General features: G+C 44.2%; 1 protein-coding gene across 6 annotated transcripts in view; it reads right to left on the bottom strand.

Annotated features, from left to right (window-relative positions):
- ABCA1 (ATP binding cassette subfamily A member 1) overlaps positions 1-23,535 on the bottom strand; it is a 99,812-nt gene that overhangs the window by 40,222 nt on the left and 36,055 nt on the right. For all 6 annotated transcript variants that reach the window (XM_082336638.1, XM_082336635.1, XM_082336639.1 and 3 more), the window contains 2 exons: positions 9,994-10,115; positions 5,609-5,800 (listed from right to left, as the gene is read on the bottom strand). In XM_082336638.1, the coding sequence (XP_082192764.1) occupies positions 5,609-5,800; positions 9,994-10,115 (314 nt within the window). The remainder of the gene's footprint in view (positions 1-5,608; positions 5,801-9,993; positions 10,116-23,535) is intronic.

Raw genomic sequence — 23,535 nt, 5'->3', positions numbered from 1 at the left:
ATACACTTTGATGGCTCTGAACTAGCTACTGCCACTCAGAAATGGCGATCTTAGAATTACAGCGATAACACAGATCAACATCAATATAAATCCATGGCGCAATCCTGGTTCTCAAGTACTCTCTGCAATTTTGCATCCTCCACCTCTGAAGGAACTCAAGTACAGAAAAAGGACACAAGTATGATTCAAGATAAGAATGGCTTCTGAAGGAAGAACAATAGACCACAGTTCTCCAATGGGACCTGTAATGACAAATAGAGGTTATGACAGAGGTCTGTGGAATTACAAGTGGGATGGAGAATGGGAACAGGCTCACTGCGCCTGATCACACAGGACTAGAGGGCTTCCAGTGAAGAGATCAGTTTAGAACAAACCAAAGGACCTCCTGCACACACAGCTTAGTCAAAATGGAGAAATCCTGTAGCAACTCTGCAATGCTGAAGGTACTGAAAGTTAATGTGGGTTTGAGAAAGGCTTAGAATTCATTAAAGAAAAAAAAGCTTACCAAGTGCTATTAAACACCAAGATCCCAGCAGTACCTGAGAAAGTCTGAGTTGCAAGCTACTGAAGAACAGGACATTACGCTGAGGTAGTGTTACTATATACTTGCCCCATGCCTGCATTCTTTCATATGCCTCCATTATGGGCCACTGCTGGACTAGCACTCAGGGGACACTGAGCTGAACAGGACTTTGGTCTGACCCAGTATGCAAGTCTTAGGTGATTCAAGGAGCTTGCAAACCATACCCTGAAATGTGAGAAAAACCCACCTATCCTTTCACACCCCACCACCCTGACCTTTCTTCCCTTACAAATTCACAGCATTCCAAGTTCATTTCTCACCAGAACTTGCAATGATGCCATTGCTATGGAGGGAATTTTGCTTTCTTTACCACCATGCTTTGTACCCTAACGCCCACTCAGGCAGCCTCTCACAAGTTGTATCTCCAGAGACAATGACAAAAATCAATCACAAGTGGCCAGTCTTCTTCATACAGATGAGGATGTCACGAATATCCCTGGAAAATAACTCTTTGCAGTGGCTCATTAAGTAATTTCATTACATTCATAAGAGCCCTCTAGATTCAGAGCAGCTCCAATAAGATTCGTCCCCCTGTGAGAGTGTCTTTAGTAGGTATCTGCACTACATCTTGGGGGGGCAGTGACTCATTTTCCAGTGAAATGCAGCAAAAACATCACCTGTACTTTCTAGGCACACTGTGGAAAGACAAAGTTCTAGCAGGTTTTGAACAGAACTGCCCTGTACAATTACTGTGTTAGTGGCTGGCAAGTCATGCCTTCATCTAGACTTGTCTTTTGGGGCAGCCAACACCATAATACTTTTGAGGATACAGATTGCACTGAGTGGACTCTGTGTGCTTGCATGTGCATGCTGAAAGACCTGAAGTAGAGACAAATACTTGAGGTGACTAGAGTTTACTGCACAGTCAAGACAAGCCTTGAGTAAGTACACCTGTCAGCTCCTGCTAGAAGGGATGGACAACTCAGTTTCTTTCACATGCAGGAGAATGCATGTGTCTGAAGTGTTGGGAGGTCATAACAAAATTCAGCCACTGTCTGCATCATACGGCTAACTGTTTCCGCTTAATGAGACCACTCCACCATGTATGCTTTGAAATAGTTATTACAACTTTATATTGACCTTAGCAGAAAGTTTACACTGAACTTTGCAGAAAAATCACGTGCTTTAAGCTTCTGCTTTTGTTTCCTGGGAGTGGAAGTCCCAAAGTACAGCTGCTTAAAAGCATGATATCATTGTGCTTGACTGAAAACACTCTCAAAAGAGCAAGGAAATCCACAAGTTCAGTTGCAGCATGTATTTACATTAAGAGACCTTTCCTAAAGCCATTTTTCAACTGCAATGCATTTATTAGTCAGTGCAGTGTTCACACTAACCATATGACAAAATACCACCCATATTACAAAGGGAGAAAAACCAATTGGATTTTCATGTGCTCACCCACACTCCTTCAAAGACCACTATAGTACACAAGCCACAACATATTTATGCCTTATTACAGACCCATACCACTGGAAGTCAGTGTGGCAAAGCCCTTCTCAGGCAACGCTGCAGAGATGAAATCTCACGGGACCAGTTTGAATTGTCTTTGTCATTTAACCTTCCCCTCTAAATCATTTTCAAAACTGGGGAGATTTGTAGAGGGAAAGCTGTCCCACAGACAGGTACTTTTACGATATAAGACAGTCCCCACCCATCACACCACCAGTGCAGTGGGACACCTCTGACTTACTGCCGTTGCCCTTGCTAACCACGAGTGCCTGTAGCCTTTCCTGAACTGTGTAGTTCTTCCATGGGACAACTGCTAGCCTAGCACACGGAGGAAGCTGAAAAGAAAATCTGTGTGCATGCAGCTAGAGGTACTGTTTTGCTGTTTTTCCTCAAACCAGCTTCTCCTGTCTCACAGTCTCACTGACTACACCCCGTGCAATGCAAACCTCAAGAAGAGAAGTTGTATCCACAAGGGGCTTGTACAAGATGTCCTATGCCCCGTAGTACTTATTGTTGGCCAAAAGGCTTCAGAGTATGGATGAAGATTAAGACATCGGTCCTGGAAAAGGGAATTTGACTTTTTGAAACACTTGTTACTTCTAGTGGAGTGACTACTCAGGCAAGAAGGAAAGGTGACCTTCTGCCTTGGCACCCTGTGATCACTCCCAGATATTCTGCTGGGTTTTGATCTAAACAGCCTGCCCCAAATAGGTTCTTACATAAGAAAAAATAAGGAGACACACTTCAACCTCCTTACCATTTCTCTATGTTTTCTCATCCTACAGAGCAGGCTAAATTGAAGTCATACAAAGGATCAGTGGCAGAGCTAGAAATCCTAGTGGAAAATTTTAATTAGAAGTCCTTCTTTGTCTTAACTGTACTACTGCACTTTGGGCAACGCTCAAGCTGTTCTGGATAGAACTGATGAGCGGGTATGTCAAGAAAAGTGTTTATTTTTTGCCTCTCTTTTTAAAAAAAACTTCCTTAACAGTGCTGTGACATTTAGAGCTCATGCTCACACTTTAATATCCCTTTTAAAACTGTGCACTGTCCATAATTTTCTAATAATTACGTTTTCGCTGTGAGTTACCTAGAACACTTTCCCTCAGGCTGCAAATGCACACACACTTTAAGCCAGCAGAAGCAGGTGTTGATGTCAGGGTCTCAGCCCACACACACATGCCCTGACCACTGGGTTCTTAATCTTGCACCCTCCCCTTCATGTTTCAGCACAAATATTTTTCTAAGTACACAATCAGGTCAGTCACTTTTAATGTGGATCAATTCCGTGATGTAATTTACTGCATTGTCTTGCAGAGGGAACAACAAACAGGAACGCAGAGAGGCAGGAATAAGCAGGTGGATGCTGGCCTGAGTCTTCTGGGTTAAGATAGTTGAAGAAACTACAGCCACTCTACTTCCCAGATACTTGAGAGGCAAACACTCCCGTTTTACTATTCAAGCCCTTGGTGTCGAATTTACACAGTTCTTGCACACAGTTGCAAATCCTTTTTACCCCAATTGTATTGACCTAATCATATTAAGATGCTGCCTCTCCATAAATCAGAGAACACTGCAATCAGTGGAGTCTAGGTCCCACTACATGAGCCAAAAACCTGCCTCTGAATTGCTGTTGTACCTGCATTTGATTTGGCCCTTACTTTTACTTACTGAAATGCCATGCTGTGAAGCACATCAAGGGGATTAAGCAAAAAAATTAAAAATAAATCTCTGGGCAAATTGTTGGCATTGGCTGACAGGCTCTGTAGTAGATACGGTGCATGCTAGCTTCAGTGTGCATGTCCAAGATTTGATCCACAGTGCCTTTAATAAGCTATGTGAAAAGCCTCCTTTGTTCACGAACAGAAAGTTCCCTCTTTGTTAAAAGATGTTACTGCAGGTCAAGGCACTTTTTAGCCTTTGAAGACACTAAGTTTCAAATGTGTTGGTCATGATCCTAGAGTTAATTTATTCATTTTGCTTGGCCACATTGAAGCCAATTGGTTTTTATTTCACTCACTGATGCATTACAGCAGCTTAACTAGACAGTAGCCTGTGACATTTTTCTGAGGAAAACTGTGGACCTTTACAAGGCAGCATGCAATACACAGCAGGTTTAGAACTGCTGGCTTCTGGACTCGAGTTTTTTTTCCTCTGAAGCCAAGATCATGAGCCAGCTTCTCAGAAGTCCCCCAAAATTGCACATAATGTCTTAATCTACTTTGCTGTTGCCAAGTGGCACAGAGTGGCTTATGACTGCTTTCTTTCACCAACAAACAACATAGATGCAACAACACCAATAGACTCAGTACCCACTTCCATCAGCTAAGTTGTAGAGACTTCCATAAATGAGAAAAGCAAGACTGAGTCTCCAGAGGGGCCAGAAGACCAACACAGAGTTGTACTACAGCTAGGCATTTTCATCCCCTTCAGTCCCCAAATTCTAGCATCTCTGAATAATTTAAAGTAAATGCATGCATATACATCTCTAACGGAACACAAGAAACTGCTTACAGCCATTCCTTTTCCAACAGCCCATCTTTGTTATGGGGACAATTTCAGTGCTGTTACCTCATCTCTTAACGCTTATGATTATTGTGCTCTTCCAGCAGGAAAGAAAACATGCAGATGGAGGACACGTGGAAAACAGAAGATGAGCTGTGGAGAGAAGTAACTGACCACTATGTACTGAGCAGAAGAGTAATATGATTCCAGTACTTGATAATGACCCTCTTTGACTGGGGACAAAGCCAAGCAAGTGGTACATGACTTTTGGTCCTGAAAGGCTCATCAAATCTGGAAACTCACACAGCCAAAGTGTTTCTTTCTTCCACAGCAGACAACAGAGTGTTTGTTTTAGTGGGTAACAGAGTGGGTTCTGTGGTCCCTTCTTCTCTCTACTCATATTTCCAGCACTAACTTCTGCAAACTTTTATATTTTACCAGATACTGAAGACCTATAACAAAGCATCACTGGGGTTTCCTAGATAAACAGCTAAGTCTGCACCAGTCACCCCAAAAATAATGTATTTTCCTGAAGTCCATTGAATTCTTGCTCCAAACCCCATTCAGCCTGTCAGTCTTTGAAACAGGGCTTTAAAATTTGACTCTCTTTGTATAAATTAAACCTGCTCAAAGGTTGTGTCTTGCCACTGGCTAGAAACTTCTGCACTCAGTGGCCCCATGGTAAGGGCAGAAGGTGATGGTTTTAGCACTCAGCACAGGCCAGTCTAACATCTGGGCTCATTCCAGCCAAGACACAACATCTGACCAAAACATAGGGACAACCAAGAGTCAGTTTGTTACTACACAGCATAAATATTTTCCTCCTGACAAACTGAACTGCGGACCACAAACATTTATGCTCTGCAAGTACTACACTGCAACAGGAAGGGTAGGAATGACAGGAAGAAGCAATGTTGTTCATGCTCCAGTGATAAAGACCATCTTTCTTCCTTCTTACTGCCAATGAACAGTTCACTCCAGAAATGCAGGGTTGAGTTCCTAGACTGAAAGCCCTTAGAAAATGTCACTGTGTCAACAATAGCCTCTCACAGGTGGGACCAGCTGACTCACCTGAAGGGGCTTCAAAGGATTCAGGTTAACACGGAAGGCTTGTTCGGCTGCATGGAGTTTTTCCTTTGGCAAGGTGCAAATGAAGGCTTCAGAGTCCATGGCCACCGTCTGATTTTGGATTGTAAGAAATTCAGACAGTGTTGAGCTATTGCAGAGATCTTGCAGTCGCATCCGGTAACCAGACAAAATGACCTGGAAAAGTGGGGAGAGCATGTAAGTCTTTCTCCATGTAAGATTCATAGCACAGAACTGGTTATCACCTAGACAAAACTAACCATTCATAACATTTTCAGGTGGAGGTGAGAGCATTTTTCTCTACAAGTTGCACGGCCCTGACCCATGCTCAACTCAATTCCAAGAAAATCATGTTTCCCTGCTGAGTACGTGGGGAAGAAGTCCTGCGGGAGGCAGGTCTCTCTCCACTTCTCCACACACATGCACAGAGCAGCAGTGATCCTGTCCTCCACAGCAGCCATTTCCTCCAACCAGGGGTACACGTATTGCCCAATCTTTAGTCTTCTAGGAACTGAGCCACAGAGACAAAACAAGGCTTGCAACCAGACACAAGTCTGGCGAATGTATGTGAAGGGCAAAAGACCTATGTCCTGAACTCCTTAGATGTATCTGCCAGACACATTTTCTGTGCTGCTCTGGATCGGGATCACCTTCTCCCTTAGCTCTGAAGTATCTCTTTACTAATTGCTGAGAGAAATATTTTGCAGTGTTTTGGGGCAGATAATGTATCAGTGAAAAAAAATTATCTTACTGGCTGCAACAAACAAGACAGGATCCTAGAGTCTTCTTTCACAGGCGTATTTTACTTACGGTGATGGTTTCCTTGTCAATAATGTTTCCTAATCCACAAGCAACCACCTTCTTCATCACAGACATGCATAAAATCCCTCTGAATTATTACCAGTCCCTTTCAGACCTGATGGCCTAGTTTCTTTTAATTTCAGTTTAATTAGTTTCAGTTACAGGATTTAGGTTTGCTGAACAACAAACAGGTACGTGTCAAACAGGGGCACCCTTCATAAAGCTGATAAACACAAGGAAAATCCAGAGTCTTCTATTGGAAAGAATTTTTTGTTTGCCTTAGGCCTAGATGGAGGGAACAATTTTATTGTAAATGTACAGTGAACAACAGCTTTACACTTCATTTCTTATTTCTGTTCTTTTGTAATACCCAGCGTCCATTGCCCAACTTCCAGCAACAACTAAAGAGGATTGATCTACATCCCAGAAGAGTTAGCAGTTCCTGAATCACGCTGGTAAGTCTGAAAATTTTCTCTTCTTTCAAAACCATAAGGGCATCAACAATCCGGGGGAAAAAGCACACTATGTTCAGAAAACAAGCAGATGGAACTGATAGGAGAGGGAAGAGATTTATAATGCAACACTTGTGCAAACCTTTAACTTTAGTCTGCATCCATATGCCAAAAATAGGATGTTTCCATGCTGCACACTCAGATGAATAAATGGGATCACTCTCACATCAAAAAGGCTAGCCTTTTGAAAAAGTTTGGCGTTTTTTTTTGCCGGCAGAGAAACTACCACCATCGTAGCCATGCTGAAAAGGGGATATTCCTTTGGCATTGAAATAACACTCAGGAGACACTGGGATCAATCTAAAGTGGCTTCGCTGGGTAGACATACAGAAAACCAGTGTCATCCAGTGCCTCGGTGCTCACTCAAAAGAGTGAAGGTGAACAATCCTTCCACCATCCCCTGTGTCTGTCCACCTTTTTCACTCGGATTTTAAGCTCTTCTGGAGAAAAGCTGCTCTTTCCAAACACAGTGAGGTCTATAGCACATGACCCTAGAACAAAGACCCTGCCCACCCCCTCAAACTAAAGCACCCAGTCACACCAAACCAATTTGGCAACCATTTCAAGTCATCTGAAGCCATGGTGTCTTCAGGCAAATATATTCTAAGTGACAGGTTAAGTCCCCTAGGGACTCTCAAAATGCCAGGCTCATGTCTGAAAGCAGTCACAGGTGACTGTTTTGTGCTTACAGGTCATGTCATTCTCTCCTGGGATTGTCCCTGCTGTGTGAAACAGGGAGATTTGTTCCAGACAGCATACGCCTGGGCTGTTACCATTGACTTCTCATTGCCATTCAATGCGTCACGCTGCAGCCCTGGACTAGGACCTCAGCTGCTGTGCCCCTGCAGCTTTTCACAGGGATAGGACCTACTCCTGCCACCCAAGCCACGTTACAGCCACGCCTGGACAACGGTAGCATCCCAGACTTGATCAGATAGCTGCCAGCCCACCGCTGATCCAGGTTCCTTCCAAACCCCACACCCTTCTGAGCACACCTGCCACTATCAGAGAAACACAAGGTTGAGCCACTCTGCCCCAGGAAGCAACATGCCCATCAAGACAAGGCTTTGGCCATTTTTATGTATTTGCACTGTATTCAGCATGCTGGATACATGACCGTGTGTGGCGTGTTGGAGTACCGTCACTACCGTAACACCAGGGAACAACAGTCCCACCTCCTTGGTGATCTCAGTTCCTTACTTGCTTGCAGATCATAACTTCTGGGCTTGCTGAACAACCACAGGATACTAACAGACTGCAGGAGAAGGCTGTATTTGCTGTGAGAGGTTTGCATACTCCGAACAGGCCCTTCTCTATGACCTTGTGAATGAAGCTGTGACCCACTCATACAGTCAGAGACCAAACAACTATTGCCTATTAATACTGCAGTCACTATGCAGCTCAGTAGTGAGGTCAGATCTCCAGCAAAATCAAAGGGGTCCATTCTGTGAGTCAGATAGAGTCGTCCTGCAGGAGAAGTGCGCTCTGCCTCTCAGTTATTATCTGTATTAGAAAAATGCTCAGAGGAAGATCTGATGGGCCACTGCCTTCCTTGGCAGCTTACTGTCCCGTTGCTTTTATTAGCTCTTCCTGCCAACCCAGAGCACAAACTGCTGTTAGGACTAAACGACATCACTCCCAGTGTCCTGGCAGAATCAGCACAAGAATTCCACAAACAAGAACAAAGCTTAAAGCATTCAAGCAAGGACTAGCTGACTGATTACCGCTTCACCACCCTTCAGATACATTACGTAAATAAAAACTAAGCTTTTCTTCCCCTTCCACTGGCTTTGCCATAGACAACCAATAGAATATGGCAGTCACATGACTTAAGGTCAGAGCTAGCTTTTTGCCTTTTTGAAAATCCTTCTGCCTTTCCATCAGCTTAGGGAGAATGACTATGTTGTTCTTGCCGAAGTCTTCTGGTTATCCTTGCAGAACCATCCGTAGCACAATTCTGTTTTAATCTAGCATGAATTTCAGGCCAATTAGTTTCAAGTAAAACAAAACTTGCAGCCTAAAATGGGTAAGATTTTTTTTTCCACTTTACCTTTTTTAATGGAACATATCCTTAAGTTGTAAGATTAATTATCAAACTGCACTAAAACAGATGGCTTGATAGAATTCACTGAAGAACAAGACAATGAGTGAGAAGGGGGACAGCATCTGTAACTACATGAAAACAAAGTCTGAAAGGACTATTAATCAACTCCAAAGAAAAGATCTGATCTGGAGTTAGGAAGCAGAATGGATTTCCTCCTCCTTTTGCACATCACCTTTTGCACTGCCTTAAGAAAACTACAGGTCTTCCTTTGAAGTCTGAAGCAACCAGTTCTCACTTCTGCATTAGAAAGGATGCTGATGGACTAATTCATCCAGCCTAGCAAAAAACAAGTTCTGAGCCTGACAATGGCAGACAGCCATCCCAAGATGGGGGCTCTGGCCCACTGTCACTGCTGCCTATATTTATGAAGGCGATCATGGGCGCACTCAGGAGTTTCATTTGAGATGAGGACTCTCTTGTACTACATAATGTACAAGTTTACTGCCTGTCTTGAAGAGCTGGACACAGACAGAAAAGCATGTCTCCTTCTGCTGCATAGGAATCTAAGGCAGAGCAACACACAGAAACCCTGCTCCAGTCCATGCTGAGTGACCAACCAACCACCCCCTTTTTATTTCTAATCAAAGTAAAACAGTTTGAACAGCCCTAACAACAACCTAATTAATGTTTTACTTGGGGTAAAAAAAAAAAAAAAAAAAAAAAAAAAAAACACAACAACACAGGAAAGAAGAAATTCAATTTAGCCTGAAGGGTACTAGGCTATTTTCTTACACAGATCAAAACATTTGCATGTGGGTCTCTGAGCCCTTTTACAGTTTAGAACCAAGTAAGACAGTAAATTGAGCGCAAGAGGGAAGAGAAAAGCAGGGATTACATTTTCCTTTGTGTTTGTACAACACGTAGCACAGAGGGGTCCTGCACTGTGGATCTTGGCACTATGGTTAAACAAACAATAGACAAGCATTACGCTAGTGGCTGAACGTGCTATTTACCTGCTGGAGGTTGACCTCTGCATCCAGTAGCTCCTCTACTGCAGATGATGGCATGGACACATTATGATGGAGGAAGTCTGAGAGCGTCTCGTTGTCAACCAGGAAATCCCGAAGTTTCAAGTCTGGGAGGTGACAAAACAAGCAACATTCTGGTCAGGGCAAAGCCAAAAGGAAACTCATGTGAGAGCTCTGAATGGGAAAAGCAAAGCTGACAAATGGGGGAGAAGGAATTACACAAACCATAGCACAAAGGGAAAACAGGAGCTGCGGGCAAAGTGCTCTGAAATTTGGCAGCTTTCAGAGATGTCAATTCATGATGTCTTGATCTCAAAAAAAAATACAGAACCTTTAAAAACAACTCCCTTTAACATCATTACTTCAGCTCAGTTTGCACATACATACACAGAAGAAGCAAGGCACACCAAGCTGCTCCCCTGATCTGGGGTGAAATCTACTCCAGCATTAGCCTTGCACAAAGATTCAGTTTCACTTGATCCCTGTGTTGTTACTGAACATGGGACTGAGCTGATGCATGAACCACTGAGGTTATTTACTAGCCTGTATTTAATTATATTAATAGTGAACTTACTCTACCATAAATTTCAAAGTCTGACATACAGACACACAGATATGACACAGAATCGCACACAGATCTAGGAAGCAATCTTAACCACTTGGCAAAATTTCTGCAAATGCTTTTTAATTCCATTTTCTTTCCCAAAAGCTTCACCTTCTGAAGCCATTGGTGTTTCAGCTCTTGGCTTTAAAACAAATTTGTATCTCCATCACAGCAGAGGGGAACCATCTGGAAATTATAAACCACACACACTATTAAAGTTCACAAACCTGGAGCTTAAGTAACTGACCCTCACACTGTTTTGGGTTGTTTTGTTGTTTCTTTAAGAGAGAGAGGACAATTCTATCTTTACTATGCTTAAATAAGCAGGGATGAGGAGAGCAGCTATGCCAGGAGGAGCTGAGAGAGCAAGTCTCATGGGATTTGCTGTGGTGAAGATTTCCAGGGTAAGCCAAATCAGTCAGCTAGGTGTCACGCTGCTTTTTCTACTCTAGGAAGAGAGGATGCCAGAGCCCAGGGCAAACAGTGGGAAACGACAAGCTCTAAAGGGAAAGTAATACAAAGGATCCCTTCAGCTGGGGCTGCACGGCTAGAAGGCGCGTCCCCTGGGTGGTGGATAGGGGATCCCTCTCTGGAGGGTGCACCGGATAAAACTGAAGAAGGTGCCGCGAACCAACGCAGCCTAAGGGAAGGCCACCCTGACAGAAAAACCACTGGCCCTCCAAGTCATGGGGGTTGGGCAGGAGGCCAACTACCTCCTCCCAGAAAAAAAAAAAAAAAAGTTGCAGAAACGACGAGCATCAACTCGGAGATGGAGAAAATCAGTAATGAAGTGAGGAGGAGGAGATGGAACTGGATCGGTCATGTCTTAAGGAAAAAACCAACAGAAGACTGCGCTGTGGCCCTTGGGACTCCAGAGCACGCAGCCGCAGACCGATCGAAGTGGAAGAACGATGTTCGCGCCTTGTGTGCCTCCTGGCACTGAGAGAATTCAGATTCAGAGATTCAGAATGCAAAGGATCCCCAAGAGTTTGTACCTCCCCCCTCAAATAGGGAACAGCTGTAACAGAACGGTTTTTTTCCCCCTCTTTCATCTTATTTGCTTAGCTCGGCAGGTGATACCCTCAAGAAAGCCCAGCCCTTGGGAAAAAAGCACGCTGGGCACTCTGGGTGCCAGCGGCGGTTACGGGGCGGCTGGCGGTGCGGGTGCAACTCCTGCTTCCCAGGGCCCGAGCTGGGCAGAGCGGCCGGCGAGGGGAGGAAGGCACGCGCTCTGCTCTGGCGGCACGAAGCGCGCCGGGGTTACTGACGGTCATTGCTCTCTCGTCTACATATCCAGTTACAAATTCCCTGTTGCCTTTTTGTTCCACGCGAAAAAGTAAATCACCCCCCTCTGCTGAGGCGACAAGGAGGTTACTCTGGGACGAAAGTTTCTCCCTTGCCCGCCTCTCTCCCCGCCAGCGGGACCACTCGGCAATATACTGGTTTTGACCACGCCGTGCAAGCACCCCACTGCGCCCCGTCACCAAAATCAACCACCACCCCCTCTCCCACCCCAGGAAAAGGCTGGAAAAAGAGCCGACTCCTGCAACAACATAAAAACGTCCTTTTCTTTCCAGCAGCGGCTAAAGCACCCTGCTTCACCACAACTGGAGGAAAAATTCCCCCCACCCTGATTCCTTGGTTACTTCCTAAATGCGCTGAACTCCCTGAACACTTCTGCAGCTTGTTTATCTTTTGGTGAGATCATCAACAGTTCGGAAATTCAGACGGACAAAGGGGTAGCTGGCTGAAGCCACACTGGCATGCAGAGATGAGATGTTTGCACGCTTTTTCATTTAATCTGTTGCCATTTAAAATATTTTTCAAGCTCCTCTTAAAGGGCCACACACCTTTTAAAAAAATTTAACCAAGCAATAATTCTCCTACTCCTCTGTTTCCTCATTGTTGTTTTGCTTTCGGGTTTGCCTAGGCTTTTTTGTTTGGGGGTTTCGTCTGGGGTTTTTTTGCCATATGGAAGCAGGATTTTCTTGGTCAGGGACATATTCTATAGGTAATTGCAGGAAAGCAAGCTGAACTACATTGGGATTCCTGCTGGCCTGATCATAATCATGATGGGGATTAACAAAGAGCCTACCGTCTTCCACAGCTGTAATTAACCAGCCCAGCATCAACAGGGCATTTCTCCCTTGCCTGTTTGTCATGCTGAGCGTTTTCAGTCTTGCTCAGCACTAGAATTTGCTGAAAATCGAAGCCGCCTTCCAAGGCAACTCCTACAAACATTTGAAGGAGTTTTCATCATCATTTGGAGGAAAACACGAAGGGAACAGAACATAAAGTTACCAAAACTGCTTGTGGGACAATGCTGGGCTTCCAGCCAGCTGGTCATGAACCCGTGCTTACTGGTCATAACCCTTGTCTGCCCAAGACCACACATGGAAGCTCTGTGAGACCAAGGGACTGAATCCCAACACCATGGTCCTGCTGCAATGCCCTAAGCAAATAAGCAGCCTTTCTTACCATGCATTTTCCCCCCCACCCCATCTACTCCTACTTCCAGCACTTGTGGCTCAGCATCTTATGCAATTTCCCTCAATCATGGAGGCATGCATAATGACTTGCATGTTAAACCACAGAAAAGCATCGAACAGTGCAATCAGTCTAAATTCCTGCCCTGGTTACTTCAAAAAGACAAGAGTTAATAGAGGTTTCCTCTTGAAAACAGCCATTCTCCTCCAAGACTGCTTGCCCACTAGGGCCTAAGGAAATACAAGTGCATTAGTTAAAGAACTCCGAAAATAGAAAACAAAAGAAGCAGGCAAGTCTTTTGAAGGCTAATACCAAGCTTACCTAATAACGCAAACATCTGGAGTGGAAGAACACATTTTACAACCAGAGGCCTACTACTGCAATATTTTCCTGCCATAAAAGCTCAGACACACTATCAAGTTACTCAAAAAACGTGAGGCAAAATATGTCAGCTCCAATGTGATTTAACTCACGCCATCTTCTCTCACACTTGAGACTGACCAAGAGCATTGGTATGGTCAGCGTTTGCGAGCTGGCTGGCACACAGCAATGCAGCTGCAGCATCCAGACAGCACATCAGAGAGGAGTCTCTCCACATACTTTTGCTGACATGGACATGCAGTCTCTCCTTCCCTCTCCCCTTCATCTTCAACAGAAAACCAGGGGAGCCGCAGTCCTGCAGGCTCCCCTCACCACAGGGTATGGCCTGCTGGTCAAAACCTCAGGTCCCACCAACTGAGACAAGCCCCAGGCACCAATGTGGAGATAAACTTGAGGTCAGACTGAGCAACCATGCTCAAAGACAGTCAGATCTGACGTGAACCATCTTGCTGATTCAGTGGTGGGATGCACATCTATAGAAGAAATACTGAGGTAGCTTGTCCTCATGGTAGACTACTTTTACAGTTTCAGTCCTGACCCCAAGGGAGCAACAGCAGAACAGAATGCAAATGGAGGCTTTGCTTACAAACCATGCAAATAACCCCCAATGACAGCAGGCCCAGTGGGGCTGAAATGCTTTTGTTCTGCCCAGCTCCAGCTCGGGCACTGTACAGCAACAAAGCTGGAGACAGTCCCCATCCACATGAAACAAGCAGAGAAAAGAAGTCCATTTCCCATGCCGGGCAGGGAGAAAGGTCCTCCCTATGGTCACGTAAGGAAGCCTCCAACAGAACCAAGAGCTCCCAGAGCTGTAAGTCTTGTGCCTTAACCACAAAACCACCCTTCCTCTCTGAAGTCACAGGTCAGGATTAGACAATCGCACGTGGCAGCATTTCACGGATACTGACTTCATGAAAGGCACAGCTGTCCTTTGTTTCCACACAGTTCAAACCGACCTTGGGGGCTGAATTCTGGGCATGGAAACCAGAAACTCATGATTTTCAGATTGCAGAGCATCTCCTGCAGGACTGACGCACTGTTTTAAATCTTTCTAAGATTTACATTTTCCTGACAGCTGAACCTTTTCCAGCACCTTCATGCCTGAGCACAGAGCTAGACTGGTCATTCCTTGCTTGAGAATCAAATCATTGTGACAATAGGAAAAAAAACTACTCAAGGAGCTCAAGACATCCGCATGAATTAGCAAAGAAAAACAGAACCTCCATACTTGCTACATTTTTGGTTAAATCAACCAGCAAAACAAAAAATGTTCATTATAAAAAATAGCAAGTCAGTGCTACGTGGGGTATCCGTTCCATGCAGATCAGAAGCACGGAATGTGCAGTGAAGAAAGTGTCCATGGTCCGTACGTTCTCCACAGCCAGAGGTTTTTAGTGTCCCCATTCTAGAAACACATCCCTGGTTACTTTCACAAGCTCAAGGGGTGGCTCAATGCAGGAAAGAGCAAGAGAAACTACAGCCAGGAAAGAGTTTTTTAATTTGCTGATCTTCCTACAAGTATGACCCTGAGAGGTCCCACAGTAAGCGGTGACCATTTCCAGCAATACTGGGAAGATCCACAGACAAGGGGGGCAAAAAAGCCTGTGGGGACAGGTTACAGAGCAAGACTATTCTCCTCAAACTTCTCTCCCATTCTTTCTTGCTCCACTTGGAAGCACAGAGGGCTCATACCTTCCTCTAGAAACTTAATGGTGCAGTGTCTTTTAAAATTAAACAATAGGGTAGAAAAACAAAACCCCACGGAAATTGTGGCTACAGTTTTCATATCCTGAACTCTGCCTTCTAAAAATAAAAGGCACGCAAGTGGTATTGCAACATATCTCAATCCACTGTAGAATACAAAGCTCACCAGGTCTGACTTCAATTTGTGGGGTTTCTCCCCAAGGGGTCTGGTTCCCCATAATCTACAATAAACCAGATTTTCAGCCAGTTTAAAACTAACAAGCTCAGTGAAAACAATGTGACAGTCCGATCTACTGTTTACTTCCCAGCTTCACATGACATAAGTCCCTATAAGGAACTGGGTGAAGGAAGGGGGAGAAGGGGATTCATACCATAAGTTAATTCAGAAGCTAAGAGGAAAGCAGGACAGTGTGTCCCATCTACAAACATGACTACTTGTCTTCAGGGGATTTCAATCCCTCCTGATGGAACATGGAAGGCAGAAAACAATTACGTTACTTTCTGTATATCCATTGCGGTCGGAGGATTTACTAGCCTTTGGCTAAGCCTGTATTCCTCACACCCAAGCATCAAGGTAACACAGAAGCTGGTGTTAAATTATGACCCTTTATTTCTCATCACAGAGACTGCTCACAGGGCAACCCAATCATTTTCATAACAGCAGTGTCAAGGCATCACAGCAAGATGAAATAGTGAGACAGGACGGGGCATGAGAAGCTTGAGCTTTGTTCTTCAGAGTCAGCAGGTTTCCACAAGTGCCCGAAGGAGACAAGAAAGTCAAGTGGGTTCCCAGCACAATACAGTCAGAGGCACCTGTCTCCACCAGTTAACAGAAGGAGCAAAGCAAGGATGAGTGGCAAGCGAGCAAATAAGGCATTTTCTTCTCCTTGCACAGAGAGTTCAGATTCACAGCTCCCAGTTCCCCACTCAGGTAAAACCGCACTTCTGTATCAAGGGAGGCAGGTGTGTGGCACCTCCGTAGCGCTGTCACGCAAGGGCAATAACTCAGACAGCCACACCAGCCTGATTGCACAGCTGGCTGTCAAGCCTGTGCAACGCCGCTCCGCAGCGCCCAGGCATGACCAGAGGACAAGGTCACGAGGCTCCCTGGTCACACAGGCCTGCTTCACCCCGGGCATCGCTTGTTCACTGGTCATACTCCCAGCAACAGGAGTTTTTGCAAGATACAAGCACATGGAGGAGCTGAAGCTGAGACGAGCTGCTGAAAGCATTTACTGGTAGCGCATGCAACCACTATGAGGACTCTGGCTAGAAACCTGCCTTAGCATTCACCAAACCCTCACACGGTGAGAGCACCAGGGCAGGCAAACCACGTGCTGCTGCAGAATTACCTCGTACGCTGGAATTTTGTATTAATTTTTCAATGAAGTACCTGGGAAGTATTCCTCTGGAATACACGATGGGTGCACTTGAACATCTCAGTTGATTTTCACACTCGCTACCCATCACTGTGATTTATAGACAAAAGGTGTCTGAAGCTACTTCCAATAAAAATAAAAATGGGCTTTCAAACAAGTTCAACAGTGGAACCGAAGACTGAATGACTTGTGAATTGACAATCATCCAGAGGAATTAGCGATCAACTAATGTTGAAGCCTGTTACAGCATTGTCCCTGCTGAGCCAATGACCCCGGTCTACAATGTGAAAAGCAAACCTTTCACACAGGGCTGTACTGGGCTTGGCAAGGCAGCAAATTTTCATCTGCCCTTATTATACTCCTAACTTTGGACAACACATCCAGAAAGCAAGATAAAATAACACCTTGTAAGTTTTTTTTTTTTTAGCAATTATGATGTTTTAATTCTCCTTTTCCTATAAGGCACTCTTCCCTCTGTGTGGTGGGAACAGCTCTCAGAGCTGCCTGAATCCCTGTTGATACTGGCAGGAGCTAAAACTGTCCTCTGAACAAGTTGGACAGCTGTACCCTGATTTGCTGACAAGAAATCAAGCTGCTCAGCAGGCCTGTTGCACAGGACTGGCTAATGTGAAAATACAAGCCTAATTTGCTCGCAGGCAAAGAGCTATTCCTTCTGCAGCCATGGCTTGACCTGTTTTTATGGTGGGCTACACCTCCCTGCTCTCTATCTATCAGACGTGTAACAGCGCTGCCTCTGCAGACATTAGATAATACCCAAGTGAGCACCCACTTAACCAGAGCCCATCGTCTTCATATATTTGCCATGTTAAATGGTGATGTGAGTGGAGAGGAGGCAGCCTGCTGCCCACCTCCAGCAGCTAGGATCTCTACTGGGAGAAAGGGAAACATTGTGTGACTGGCCCAGGCCTTCCTTCTCATCTTGGGACTGCAGACACTGGGACCACCTCCATTCCTCTACAAGTCACCATTTTTGCTTAGAAGAGCTTTAAAAATAGTGGCCAGCACAATCACTCTGGCAGAAAGCACAGCTGACACCATGTGCAAGCACGAGAGACCAGACCTCGGTTAGCCTTCACGGGGGTATGTTGGCTTCAAGGATGCAGAGCCCATTTAAGCCAGCTGAGATCCCACCTCCAACCTGCACGGAAAGTCAGCAGCGAACACAAGGCTCATACCTCTCTGTGAGTAGTACTTTAAGTCACAAATGCCATCAAGCCCCCCTCCTGCACGACACACATGACAACAGAAAGACTCTGCATCAGAAAGCAAAGACACAAGGCACAGAGGCGAAAGCCACAGGCTGGTCACCATCAGCCCTGCCAGCAAACACAGCCTGCAGAGCTTCTGTCTGTGAAGGGACGCACCCAACCACCTCCCTAGGCCCTGTGTAACACCACAGAGGAGGTATTTTCGCATCCTCCCCTGTTGCAAGCCAAATTCTGTTATCAGCACAGGCAACTGTGAAATACAGATTGCCAATGAAAAAACAGAAAAAAAATTATTCAGGCTTCTAACAGTACAAAAAATGAAGCAGGCTTAAAGGAAACATCCTAAGTATCTTCACTGTATTGCTTTAAGAAGCATATCCTAAGCAGAGCTCCAAACAGCATGGCAGGTATAACTGGTTGAAAATTCTCCTGCTAATTTTCACAAAATAAGGACAAACTGCAAATTTCTCAGCCTTTGAATTGGCTTGTTAGAATCACAGAATCATAGAATGCTTTGGGATGGAAGGGGCCTTTAAAGGTCATCTAGTCCATCCCCCCTGCAATGGGCAGGGACATCTTCAACTAGATCAGGTTGCTCAGAGCCCCATCCAGCCTGACCTTGAATGTTTCCAAGGATGGGACATCTACCACCTCTTTGGGCAACCCGTTCCAGTGTTTCACCACCCTCATAGTGAAATTTTTTTTCCTTGTGTTTCCTTGTTTTTTCCTTGTGTCCCTTGTGGTAGCCACAGAGATGACGGACCTCAGATCTGACCAGATACAATACTTCGTTACTACAACAAAATTATTTTCAGAACACATTTAGGGCTTGTACAGGCTATGGAGAAGGTCTCTAAAGGTCAAATCCAGCTCAGAGAAACAGAAGTGCTTCTGAAGAGGCAGAAAGTAAGGGTTTGCTGTTAAGATTGGATTTTGACTGCACTAGGAACATTATGCCCTAGATAATATACAGATTTTAGATGTTTGAAAACATCAACTCAGACACAGTAAAATACATTAAAAAAAAAAAATCAACAGACAGACTGGAAACCAAATGCCATGATCACATCCAGCCACATACCACTATTCTAATAGCAAACACTGGTGTGAGCATACAAAGAATGACATTATGCTATTACAAAGCATGGAGCTAAGCAGAAGTTGAAAGTATGATCTGTGACCGAGGAGGACCCCGTCCAGAATTCCTCGTACTTGAGCAAGTGACCTTAAATTCAGTGGAAATTTAAGTCACAGGAAAAAGCAGGACTGGACATCTTACTCAGATGACCATTACTAACAGCAGAAGGGTTTTCATGAGCTGGCTACGTGAGCAAGCATCTGGGAGACTGATGGTTCAAATGAAAACAGAAAACACTTATTATCAGAACTATTTCAAAGCCCCAAAACAAGAAGGCAGAACCACCCCAGCAGTATCATACTACCTGAAACTCATCACAGCACCAGCTATCCAATTTGAAAACCTTTCCCCATGAAAACGGCATAGGTAACAATGAACCTTAAGCAAAATGGCAGGCAGAGCTGCCCAGGATCAAAGCACCCTGACTGTCCTGTATTTATATTTGTTTAGCCTTGCATAGAAAGGCTGCTGAGAAGAGAAAAAGGCACCCCTCCCTTGGGTCTGAAGCCTCACCCTGCCACAGCTCCCTTCCTCTTACTCGTCAGAGATTTGGGGAGCCTGACTCACATCAGATGTCTTTTAAAGTTTAACACGATATCAAGTCTGCAGTCAGCAGATCATAGTGGCTCTTGCTTCCCCTATGTTCAGGAAGACCTGTCACTTCTGAATTTAGTGCGCAGTCCTAATGCCCCCATCTTGCAGACAACAGCAGAAGCCACCTCCAGAACAAAGGGTCAAACCTATCCAAGAGGTAGCAAAAAATGCTAAAGATTAACAAGGATAATCCAATCATTATAGTCCAATTAGTTTAAGGAGAAATATTGTCTACTTATGCTGAAAACATACCTACATCTACATTATTTCAACCTCCATGACTGCTCCCTCTGTTTCAATTTAGTTGGTCACTGGAAAGTTATCCTCATGGATAGTAGTTTGGTTTTGCTTTTGAGACTCAAGTCCAAAGGAAGGGGAGGAAAAAAAAAAAATCAAGCTTCAGCACTAAAACACATGATTATGTTTTCTCTGCCTAGTTTAGGGCAACCTTCGCAGCCATTCAGCCCCTTCACTGGTATAAATCAGATTGTTGAGCAACAGCACTTCAAAATAGTTAAAGCGTTTCCTCAGTCTTTGGTAAGGACTGAAAAGCAGATGCTTAGTAGATATGGATTGCCCAAATTCCCATACAGTCTTGGCTAGAGATCATGTCTCTTGTATCCTAAGTGTGACACTACACTGCTGTTCACATCAGGATGCTCTGAACAGACTCTGCCTTGGTAGTCTGAGGAGCTCACCCTTCAGGTTGGTGTTATTCTGGACCGTCAATATACTAACCATTCCTTCCCTTCAGTACTGACATAACTTGCTGGCTGAAAATACACCTTGGAGTACTTGTGCCAATACCAGCGTCCACTGTGTTTTACATGGAGGATAGGAACATTACTAGTAGACAGAGAAAAGAGCAGTGCCTCTTGCTGCTTTTGGAACCTGGCCCTGTGTACCGGAGTCCGCCCCAAAGCAGTGCTGTTAACCTGAAGAAAACTGAGTGTGTACTGCTGGAGAGGTCTCATGCATTATTTATATGGATGCACTGGTAAAATTCTTTGCACTTTCTTCAGGTAGCAGCAATAGATAACATGAAAAAGGAAGGAAAGGGACCAGGTAGATGAAGACACTTGTGGTCTTGAAGGGCTACTCCACTGTCTTGATTTCTGTTCGCTGGCTTTACAGCACACTTTTCCCCACCTGCTGGGAAGTGGGCAAGTATGTGAACAGAGCAGGGTAATAACATAGGTGAGCAGGGATATCTGATGGCTGCTGACCATGTCATCACACAGCTGTGTCTTTGCTATGAGGAAAGTTGTTGGGACAACATGCTTTCATGTCCGCATCTTGTCTCAAGTGGCAAAGCCCTACTGTTCTGAAGGAGCATTTTGTTGGGTAGACAACAGCTGCTGCTTTCCTAAGCAGCTGGCTGGCACCAGTCAGAACAAGCACTCAAACCTGAGATACTGCTATCTTTGCAGTAAGCTGCCTGTGTCCCATCAGCAAATCCCCTTCTGGAATATACGTTTGCTCAGTCAGCCTCAGATATTGTCCAGTTATGTTTCAGCTGCACGTGCTAAGGATGGGGAACTACAAGGAAAGGACCTCTTTAGATGTAATAGTTTATGCTTATTAAGTTCTGGCTATCTGTAGTCACGCAAACCTTGTACCAGTGTCAAGCAAAAACGCATCTAAGGACTAACTCGGGTATTATTTGCCTCTAAAAAGACATATTTAGAAGAACAGAAAGGTTCAGGGAGGAAAAAAAAAAACCACCCCACAGGAAAGGGTCTTTATTTAAAACCCCTTGAAAGGGTCTTTTATTGCACCATCCTTAAAACTAAAACTAAACTAGAAGAGGAAGGAAACTTTGGCTGTTTACAGATGATGTGTCACAGATCAGTCTGAGTCTCCTCCACATATAGCTTAGTGCTGCCAGATCAGCATAAAAAAAGCTAGGGCAAGATCTTCAGCTAATACATGAGCTACACCAATTTTTCATCAGCTGAGGATCTCATGCCACACAGGCATAAGCAATATGTAGTTTTAACAAATTCAGTTAATTATTAACACTCAGTTAATACATAAAAATATGGTGGGTTTTTTTTTCTTTTATTCTGCAGCTTTTGCATTTAATTTCAAAGAATTTTTCCAGAATTTTGGAAACAAAACATATGCAAAGTATGATACAAGCATAAAACCTGTAACCTGAACCAAAAATGCATCTCAAACAAGACACAACCATTACTTGATAAAACACAGCAACACTAAAAAAAGAAAAAACCCTAGGGTTGGAAGTGAAGAATGTTGCAGTTTGTTGAAGCTGCAAAGAAATTTAGCAACAGGAGGTAGAATATGTTGTTTGATTTTAGCCAGGATCCTAGCATTAAGACTCACTTATTTTATGACCAAAAAATATTTAAATAGAACAGCATCTGTTTCCCATGAAAAAGGCTGCCTACAAAAATTGAACGCTCGTGGATTTTCAAAAAATTGTCAAGCAGTGCTCTATCCTCTTGCCTGGGTAAAAATGAACTTTGACTCATCAACAACAAAGCCATCACCTTTTATTGCATCCTGACTACATTGAAAACTGCCACATCCTACTGTGTTTCAGAATGAGGGCTCCAGTTCCTTGGCAGCTGTTTATTTATTTAGCTCACAGGAATGCTGTAAAAATTAGGTAATAAGTGTTCGTAATGCACACTGAAGATGAAATGTATTATTACCACAGAAGGCTCCAAAGCTGAATATTAACTTGAGAGATACGGGAGGTCGGATCCAAATTAGGCACCCTGGCCTCAGTACCAAGTCAGACACAGAAGTGGACAGGGCTTTTTCCAACTGTGGCAATTTCGTAACAGCCACTTTCATGAGAGCTCAGCCCCACGGAAATCCCTTGAGAAAGCTGAACTTTTCACCAGATGACAGTGGTACAAATTTCCTAGGGGACTACTAACACCAAGCTCAATGTGAAAAGTCTCTGGCCCGCTCTCTCAACCAACCTCAGACTGTAGCCTAAATAAATCAAATGCAATCTTCCACAAATCAGGCAATTTGTTGAGATTCTGAGATTAGAAGTCACAGAGAACAAATCCAGAAATTGTGTCAGAGTGGAAAACATAGAAAATAAATGCAAATTGAAGTCAACACCCAGCGTTAAGTTTTCAGCAACATAATGCTGGTATTAGCAAATTGTACTGATAAGATTGCATACAAAAAGAGGGAGATAATAGGAGAGTGTGAAAGGTAATTGTTTACTTAATGCTCTTCATTTTATTCACTGGTTCAAAATAACAGTCAGTGCTGACAGACCAGGCTGAAGAGTGTTAGAAGACTAAAGAAAACACCCAGAACTTTTTAATACTGTCCTGCTTCTGCAGCGCATGCCAATATTACTTTTACTGGGACAAGCATAGTAAGCCATTCTTGCTTTCTTTATCATTCTGTCTTTATCTAGACAAGTTAACAGCAAGATAAAGACGGTGCCTTTAAGGTACAGTGATTTGGTATCTGTTGGAATAGCTGCGCTGCTAATTGTAGATATGGGCACTGTTGGCTTCCCTGCATGCAGTCAAAGCATTAGCTGGCACCATCAGGTTAGCTGGCCTTAAAGCAACCAAATTGCCAGTGCAGCCCTTCACCAGTGCAGACCAATGCTGACATGCTCGTGATTCTCCTCATGTGTTTTTAACAGGGTTCTTACAGTCTTCTGTGATAGGATTCTCAGAAATGTTTTTCTCAAGCTCCTGTCACCTAGTATAGCACAGACGTTACAGCAAGGCCAGATTTAACATAACACCGCATGGGTTTTTTCAATTCCGCTTTCAAAGGGATTTCAGTCTTTCCCTCCCATGTCCATACACACCTAGAATCCAAGCTGGCATAACTCTAAACCTCTCACTTTAAAAGCACCTCAGCAGAAGGGAAGTTCAGACCAAAACCAGGCACCAAAGCCCGGTTCTGTAAAATCAAAAGACAGTGGTGCACGTTATGCTCTATCTGTTTACCCATCTCGACCTCTAAGCAAAGTCACGTAATAACAATGCTGTTACAGACAAA

This window comes from Platalea leucorodia (genome assembly GCF_965183815.1).
Source record: "Platalea leucorodia genome assembly, chromosome: Z".
NCBI lineage: Eukaryota > Metazoa > Chordata > Aves > Pelecaniformes > Threskiornithidae > Platalea > Platalea leucorodia.
The sequence above is the reverse complement of the archived record's forward strand: the minus strand, read 5'-3'. Positions and strand labels throughout refer to the sequence as shown.